Source organism: Cariama cristata, unplaced genomic scaffold (genome assembly GCF_000690535.1).
Source record: "Cariama cristata isolate BGI_N322 unplaced genomic scaffold, ASM69053v1 scaffold11007, whole genome shotgun sequence".
Taxonomy (NCBI): Eukaryota; Metazoa; Chordata; class Aves; order Cariamiformes; family Cariamidae; genus Cariama; species Cariama cristata.
Window position 1 is genome coordinate 17,300 of NW_009624947.1, and position 9,145 is coordinate 26,444.

Below are 9,145 nucleotides of genomic sequence, written 5' to 3' on the forward strand. Positions count from 1 at the left end.
GGGCTGTTGACCAAAGTTCTTAATGGCGAGGTGTCTCTCTTCACCTCTAACAGAACCATCCAGCCGCTCGTAGCTGTAGCCTTTTCAAACAAGCAACATGTATGTTTCTGAAATTCTGTCTATGCTCTTACCCTCTTACCTCATTCTCTACTGTCTCAGTATTGTCCTGAATCTTTTTATGCCAAATACTCCTGCCTTGATTCTCATTTTATTGCCTTCAACTCCTTCATTCTTTCCCAGTTAAACCTCATATAAACTGAAGTAGTGACCCTGAATTCCAGATTGACTGGCAGCAAACGGTAATTTAGCTGAGTCTGAAGCAGAGACTCCTAGCATTTGATTTACTGGTTGGAAACACAACAGGAAAATTCAGAGCCAAAGTAAAAGAACGTTAGCACAAAGTCCCATTTCAGACTATGCTGTGTTGGCTGTTGGCCCCACAAAACAGGCCAACAACCACTGGATCCTCCCTATGCAAACTCCCACAGCCTTCAATGTGTGCTTTCCTGTGAGCAAGCAGTATGGGATGTGGCCCTACATTTGGCTTTATCCTGCATTATTAGTTGTCCAAAACCATAAACACCAAACAAAAGCCTCTTTCATGGGAAATCCTAAGTAGGCACAGAGCCATATGGATTGAAACAAAAGAAAATGTCCCTAGAACACTTTGCTAACCTTGCCAAAAATGGTCTGATCCAACCTGCCCTCACAGACATGTTGGGGCCCCACTGCCAACAACTGTTTTAATCAAAAATTAATTTCCTGGTATGAATGTGGCCCAATTTGCATTTTGTGCTGGACAAACCGAATCTAGAGCAAGCCTATTGCATTCAGGGCAATTACTTCAGGACTCAGGTACATAATTGAACACAGGTATATAATGAAACATTGCTGCCCTGCCATCTGTTAGCTCCATTTATCGAGGAATCAAAGCTGAAACTACTTTGAAGAACAACATTTAAGTGCCAGCTCATTTCAGGCAGGTGGTAACACAACAAAGAGCTGAACTCAAGACCTCGCAACTCACAGTGCCACTGCAAGAATATGGTTTCTATCTACTAAGCAGCAATAAATCCTCCTCACAGTCCCCTCTCTAGCCCAGGCAGGTCAACCAAATCAGAGCAACAATATACAGCAGAGATCACTAGGATAAGCCCTCTGCTGCCAAAGTGTGCAGAACATACCTCTATAGTCCATGTAGTCTTGCAGGATATCAAGCAGTTGAGTCATCTGAGAAAAGAGCAAGACACGATGACCACTGGAAGAAGAACATGGGACACCATGAGCCTCAACATACTATGACAGCATTTCACTGAGTGGTAGAGGGGTTACAATAGCTTAACCCGTCACTGTTAGTCACTGTTACATAGCAAGGCCTCACCACCTCTGTACGCTAAGCCTCAGAGTCATGGCTCATTCCCTCACCACATTTTCAGCCCCACATCCAAATGCAACCACATAGTTTCACCTGCCATCATCCGTTGCCGTGTCTGGAGGGTGGAGTCACAGAGAGGTAGCAAGGCTCTAGCACAGCTCTGCCACTGGCTGGATGCAGCCTGGTGAGGATCCAAGGACCCTGTCTAAAAGGATCCTCAGCTTCAACCTAGCATCATGAGGTCTTCCTTACCACATGACCTGTCACATCAGACTGCTCTCAAATCACATGCTACAAAGCATCTTACATGCTGGGAAAATGTAATATCAGCATCTCTGTGACAGTACAGCATTTCCTTCTTCAGCAAATGACCCTCAAAGATCAAACTCTTCCTACAATCATGTATAAGTGAGAAATTAACTCTCCTCCTTCCCAGCTCTAGGCCTAACACAGTGCTCTGTTTAAATTAGAATTCAGTGTAGAGCAGAACACAGGCATTTCCAAGTCTAGAATTTGCACAGGGCTGGTCCTGTGACAAAGACAGTCAAGAGAGCGGCACCCACTCACAAGGTGCTATATAGCAGGACAAGACCTCCACAAGCACATCAGAACTTCCCAAGGTCTGTTGAAGCTCTGTCCTTTGGAATTAGTCAAAGGGAAATCGCACCCCAATTAAGACAGAAGGTAGAATTTGTATCATGCAGGAGGCACTGCTTCACCAACTGCACAAAGGTGCAAACCGCAGTTCGATTTGCCTCCCATCTGAGAGCTGGAGGTACATATCCAAAGTCCTTGGGTTCCAGGTTCTGAAGTCACCAGAGCTCAACACAAAGGGTTCTGAATGCCATTCCCAATGCTGAAGTTTCAGTTCATTCTTGGGTTTTGGTCCAGTCAAATTTTGTTTCACATTTGCTATTCATTCTGTCTCCTAGGCTAACACAGGCATGGTAGCACAAAGGAACTCAACTGATACATTGGAAGCTACTCTCAGGAAACCCATGGTCAAACCAGATTCTCCCAGGCTCTCAAATATAGCAAATACGAGAACAGGTGAGAGAGTTAGTGAAGTGTTTTGAGAAATGTTTAAAGGGAAGCTACAAAAATCTTGGAGGTTCGTCTACCATCTCTAATGCAGCTCCTTACACTGAAATGACTTCTTTCAGGTAGTCAGTAACGTACAATAAATAGGGCAGTGCTTGTGTTGTGATGAATATCTGCTCAATCTATGGCTAAATAAGGTAGATTGCCTTCCCAGTTTACCTCTTCTCCCTATGCCAACCCCACCCTATCTTTCTAACCGCAACATGACATACCCAGCATACAAGAATGAAAGGAGTTTATCCAACACGCATAGCTTGCCACTGGCTTCAACAATATGGTCTCCAATTTCAAAGGGTTCTGGCTCAACACCTGGAACAGAAAGGAGTTTGAGAAGCACACTTAATACTATGCAAGTAACAACTCTGTGGTCAACCTCAGTGTGTCTGCACTGCCAACTACTGCCAATGATGCTTGCTTGAGAAGCGATGGTCCTTCTCTGTCTCCAAGTGACACCCTCAGTAGTTCACAAAGCACTGTGATTTCATTGTTTAGGTGAGAGAAGACACACAAGTGGAGAGCTGCAGTAAGAAACTCAGACTTCATACAGTCCCCTACTTCATTCCTCATTATTGATGAACTGTCATGTGTTGGAACTGGTCACAAATTCACAGCTGCTACTGATTCAAGTACAACATTGTTTATTACTTGCTGATTCTAAGCATTGCACTGCCAAGCAATAATAGAAAACCACTGTGTAAATCAAGAATTTTTTTTTTTCTATTTCAAGAGAGAGAACAGTGCTTTCTTACCATTGAAAAGGTACGGATGGGCAACACACTTCCGGAGCTGTATTAAGACATTCTGAAGTGTAACCTTCCTTCCTGTTTCACTTTCAAACGCATCTGGAACAAAGAGCACAGAAAAGGAACTGAGCAGGAAAGCCCATGCTCCATCAATGGGTGGGGCTGGGAATGTCTGGGTACTGAGCCGTGCTCTGCAGTGCTTCAGCACTGGGTATCTCTCTCTGCATATCACATCTGCATTTGAATTTCCCATCTTGAGACTTAATACGTCTGTTTTCATGGACCAAACAAAACTTCCCTCACATTTTTTGGACAAGACTTTAGAAATAAGACCCTGATGAAAACTACTCTGCCTTGTCATACTCCCTGGAACTTTCTGGACTCCCTGGAAAGGGTCACTGTCATTTTTCTGAGAGTGAATTATAGATCTAGAAATCATCGAAAATAGTGAAAGAAATTTGGTGCAGTTCATTTGAATTTTCCAACAAAAAAAATGTAACACAGCACAGTCAAGATCTCAAGGGCAACCAGGAAGTTAAGAAGGGTTACAGTTTTGTGAGGAGGAAAAGAAAATACGTACACATATGCCGACTTTAGAAGAAGAAGGTTCAGATTGCCTGGTGATGTTCATGCAAAGTGCTAGCCCTAGAAGAACAAAGGGTCTCCACCTCCCCAGTTTTACTTTCCTTACAACACGTAAGCACTGGCAAGCCATATGATACGATGTGGTATGCATAGATGGAAGAGTAAGAATTCATAGAGAAGCAAACACTTTCTCTCTCATACCTCAGGATGCTTTGTTACAGTTAGTTCATATGTGAAGTGACAAGGAGCAAGCTATTATGGTAAGTCTGTGGCTGCATTGTCTATATGGCCCTGTGGTTTCTAAGAAACTCATATCTACACCCAGTAGGTTTAAATTTACTTTATGGCATCTGTGCTACTATTTGAAAATTTGTAGAGATCCACAGATCCAAAATTTCTTGTACCATCCTTTTGTCTGAACACAAAAGTATGTGATAGGAGCAAGCTTACCTCGTGAATAGTATTTTTAATTACAGGCTGACCCAAAACAGAATCCTGAAGCTGACTCTCCCTAGCACTGCAACAGCTCAGCTCTAGATCTATATGTCTCTTACTTTATCACAAGCTAAAACCACAAATCAAGCAGCCCAAAGCATGGAATTTGGCTTGTTTATTCTATGCATATTCTGCAGGCCAAAGTATCTTCTGCTTCACTACAATACAGCACGGATTTACAAAAGCAATTAATTTTGGTTTTAAAGTAAACTGATAGGATTCAAAACCCTCAGTTACCTAGATCTTTTGTCAAAATGGCCTTGTAGTACTTCCTCTGCAGCACTGACATTCCATGGTACAGAACCACTTCCACCTTCTTTGGCAGCTCTGCAGCCACCTCAGATTTGACTCTTCGAAGCAAAAATGGTTGCAGAAGATTGTGCAATTCTTTGGCTATGCAGAGGCAGGGAAAAAACGGAGATTGCTGCATTAAATGTAAGAAATTTATACAGTTCCTTCACAACTATACTTTCAAAATAGATATATAAGGAACCTTACATCTATTAGTAAAATGACTCAAGCCCAATTTTACAGAGAAACCAAAACATAGCTGCATACCTGAAGTACTTAAGAGCTACATTAAGGTAAGTAATCACTACTTTCAGTGGCTTTGTTTTAAAGCTAGTCAGCATTAAAAGAAAGCAAATAAAGAGGACACAACATGCCTGTTTCTTAGTCAAGATAACAGCTGGTTCTGATTAAGTACAACATTGCTTATTACTGACCTGGCTCACTTTCCTTTTCAATTCCTTGGTAATACTCAACAAACTCTTTCACTTGTTCCCTAGAAAAGATGTCAGGCTCAATAAGGCTGAGTAAGGAGTACAGTTCCTGGAGGCTGTTCTGGACTGGAGTGCCTGTCAGTAGCAGGCTGAAGCCTACTGAGAACTGAAAGAACCATCAACAAAACAAAATTATTAGAAGAAAATATCTGGAACGAAAAGTTACTTAATATACAACTCCACTCACGCCACTCTTAAGCTTAACTTAAAGATGACAAGCGGTACAGAACTGCCTACAGAATGCTGCAAATGTCTGCCAAAACTATCCAACATAAGGTATGGTGTGACAGTCAAACAGCTCCACCAAACTGACTAGGATGGCACCAATGCAAGGAAGCCAGTGCAAGCAAAATAAGAACAAAGTGCAAAATCGACACCATTAAAATTCTCAGATCCACGCACTCTATGGTCCAATACTGCATACTCAGTGTTAGGTAATGACAGATGACTGGAAAGTGCCATCGGAATAGGACAGTGAAATGAAACTGCAAAAGGCTATGTTCCATTTCTATTTTCTGGCTAACTCTGACAAACACAGCAACATTATCTGGTCCATGTTGCCACAGTAATCCCTGTAAAGCAACTTGGGGAATATGTTTACCTTTGAAAAAATACGAGCTTCTCTCAAGTTTGGTAACAGAAAATAGATTAGGAGGAGCACTGAGGTGACACATGCCTATTTCTTTCTGACTACAACCAAAGCTCCTGAAATACAGACATCATGGACAGTATGTTCAGAAGATATAAGACTTCATAAAAAATTGTATTTTTCAAGGTACCGTAGTTCATTGTTGCCGATGCCAGCTCACGTTTCACTGTTATGACAACAAGTGCAGCATTCACTCAGGCATTCATTGTACTCTGGCAGGGTGCTTTGGAAGCTGGAGCTTTTATACTAATGTCAATAAACAAGGGTGGCTCCATTAAATGGGACAATAGAAGTCAGTAGTTCATGACTTGAGGTCCCGTGAACTAGGCAAGGGTTCCTTCACCCTCCCAGAGCCAGAGATAGCCTCTTGTCACTTTATATTAGGTCAGAAAGATTTCTACTACTTCAGTAGTAAAGCTCTGTTTCAGCACTACGTCTGGCTGCTTCACATTTTTAAGTCTCTCAAATTGCTCCAACGTGTCAAGCTCAAACTTGAGTCATAATGAGAGATAAGCACCAAATACTGCCCACCTCCATGCAAAGCCAAGATAGGCCGCTATCTATCTGCCACTAAATATGGGAATCTGTTCACCAGCTCTGATGGAAACTGGTTGCGGCCCAGAGCTTAATAAATACGCAGAGGAACGGAGCATCTGTATGAAGAGGAAAAAGTCTTTAGACACTAGAACATAGATGAGTTCTTTTACCTCAGAAAGTGTCTTGTGAAGCAGGGAACTTTTATTTTTCAGTCTGTGAGCTTCATCTACAACCAAGGCAGCCCAGTTAAAGCTGAACAAACAGAAAACAGCATCTTCAGTTAGGGGCTGATAATTCATTCTTGTAAGTACAAAAAGACTGAAATAAGTGGTGGTTCTGCTTGGCTGAACTTGAGATGGTCCCACCCCACGAACAACAAGCAAACATCACAACTGACATGGGAGGAATTCACAAGCACTGGTTTTCAAGAGCCAACACAGCTTCTTAACTATAGCCTGGATGAGTTTTTCTGAAATCAAAACTAGAGTAAATCCACTTGAATTTGTTGCTTCTCTCTCCATCCCCATTACTATGGGGAAAATGACATAAGTTAGTCAAACATTCAAGGATGTCTATGATTTGGAAAAAGAGACATGAAACTGGGCCCTAGCACCTCTGCAAAAAGCCAACAACTATCATGAGCCAATGATGGCAGAGTGATAGCAAGGCTTTTGCAAACCACCCAAGACAGGAGCTTCAACTTATTCTAGGTTCACAGAGCTATATGTAGTGTCTCCTCAAGTAGGCTGCAGAATCACTGGTGATCTAGTAGATCCGCTAGGCTTAATACAAACTCCAGATCCTTTCAACTCTCAGTGTTTGTGTCTGCTTATCACTAGGGTTTCGACCCCCACATCACAGAATGATTTCCACACAGTCAAGTCTGGCTGATGGGTAGGCAGGGGAGGAAAAGCATGACCCTCCAGCTTTTCATACTGACACGCTTCTCTTCCCAGTGGAATACAAGGGCGGGAATCACAGTGACCAACATTCTCCCCACAGCCTTTCTGTTTGCCTTGATTCCCCTCTTTGCTATTTAAGAGTGGTTCTCCATTGTCAGGACAGCCAAATGTCATTATTCTTATTCTACAGGCTCAGCAACTGAATTGCAGAGGGGACACCGAGTGTGAAGCATTGCAGAAGCTCATGTTTGATCCCTCATGCATTATATTAGAGTAGCGCTCTTGCTCAACTCATTTGTGCTTTTACACTGCTTATAATGGGGAGACATCTGATAACTTTGACCCACTTTTACAAAGTGCTCCAAGTGCTCCTACACAGGACAAGGTACAAATGACTAGCAACCACTTTTTTTCAGAAGGAAGACTAGAGGGCAAAAAAACCCCCAAACTGGAGTGACATGGCTTTGAAGTTATGTGCTAGCCTTAGAAGTAGGAAATTACACTGGAGCTGACACTTCTGTGATACTAGGGCTAGTTACTTGCTCTCCCGGGGTACCACATACCAGGGCTAAACTGCAAAATAAGCAGAATCATGCACAGCAGTGCAGGACATGATATGGAACTGTAACGACAATACGGCCATGGCTACCTTTCATTAGGTCTGGCTTCTACCATGATGTGTTCTTCCAGCACAATCTGCTATTTCTAGCAATGGCCAAGGACAGGTGCTTTGCTGAAAGACAACAGGGTGCCCATAGCAGGCCTGACTAGTTCTGGGACATCCAAAATTGTGTCAGTGGGGGCCACTGGGTTTCTGGTCCTACAAAAATTCTGAACCATTCATAATATCTGGCTGCCCACAGCAGCATTTGCCACAGCACTTATCGCTATTGCAAGGCATTGGCACTATTACTAAAAAATATGAAAACTCCTTCCCATTTCAAGCATAGGCTTCTGTAAAATCCTGCATGACCATGACAATAGTTCCTACAGGCTGAATTTCAGCCATATAATCAGTCTTGCTAGAAAGCATAATGTTCCAGAAGCCCTCCACAGTTCTGACTGGTGGCAAGAGGCAATAAACTTCAGGATATGGTACCAGCACATGATCACCATAGTATAATGCAGGTCAATTTCAGCAAATTTTGCATCTAATACCTTTATAATCTGAAGCTCTTGAAGATCTCCTCTGTTCTAGATATCAGTCCTCTGGACTGGAGCTGACATTTCTGGACTAATATTTAGTGTACTGCTATAAGTCACTATGTATCATATTATTTCGAGTTAACTGGCTTGAAAACTGTCCTTGGGGGAAGTTTACATACATCTTAGCTGACATGAAAGATTCTTCACTGAAAGCTGGTAAAGGCAAAGCTCTAATCACAAGCAAAGAACATCCTTGGCTCTTGTGAAACAAGCATGGGATCTCGCACACATACAAACATATATTTGAGAAATCACTGACAGAGTGCAAATTAAATTTGAAAAAATTAAAACCAGACTCACAATTTTAGAAATGCTGCATCTTTCAGACAAATCTGCAATGAAAGAAAATGAACCATGACTTTTGACTTCAGTAAATATACCAGTTAAGAAGCATGAGGATCTTCTTGTCTACTTGCAAACTATGGTGAAATTGAGCAGAGTGGAAAGAAGCCACTTACTACCTGAGGAAAGTAACATGACAGCTATTGTAAGGGCAAGCTGTTGTGATCCTACTTTTAAACTCTTCTCTGGCAAAGCACCAGCAGTAAAACCTCAGAGAATTAATGGAAATTTACAGACACTATAAATGCTCTTCACCTCTGTAAAGTTTTTTCATATCCTTCTCTTTCAGTATGAAACACCATGCACCTTCAGCATGTCGTGGTTTAACGCCAGCCGGCAACTAGAGCACCACACAGCCACTCACTCACTCCCCCCTCAGCAGGATGGGGGAAGAGAATCGGAAGGCTAAAAGTGAGAAAACTCATGGG

The 9,145-nt window shown here is 42.3% G+C and overlaps 1 protein-coding gene across 1 annotated transcript in view; it reads right to left on the minus strand.

Annotated features, from left to right (window-relative positions):
- Positions 1-8,704, minus strand: part of CHD1L (chromodomain helicase DNA binding protein 1-like) — a 19,044-nt gene extending 10,340 nt beyond the window's left edge. The window contains 8 exon segments of the mRNA XM_009703401.1: positions 1-80; positions 1,185-1,258; positions 2,689-2,785; positions 3,226-3,318; positions 4,537-4,692; positions 5,025-5,187; positions 6,438-6,519; positions 8,676-8,704. The exon segment at positions 1-80 is cut by the window's left edge and continues 15 nt beyond it. Coding sequence (XP_009701703.1) covers positions 1-80; positions 1,185-1,258; positions 2,689-2,785; positions 3,226-3,318; positions 4,537-4,588 — 396 coding nt within the window. The 5' untranslated portion in view covers positions 4,589-4,692; positions 5,025-5,187; positions 6,438-6,519; positions 8,676-8,704.
- Between the last annotated feature and the right edge of the window lie 441 nt (positions 8,705-9,145).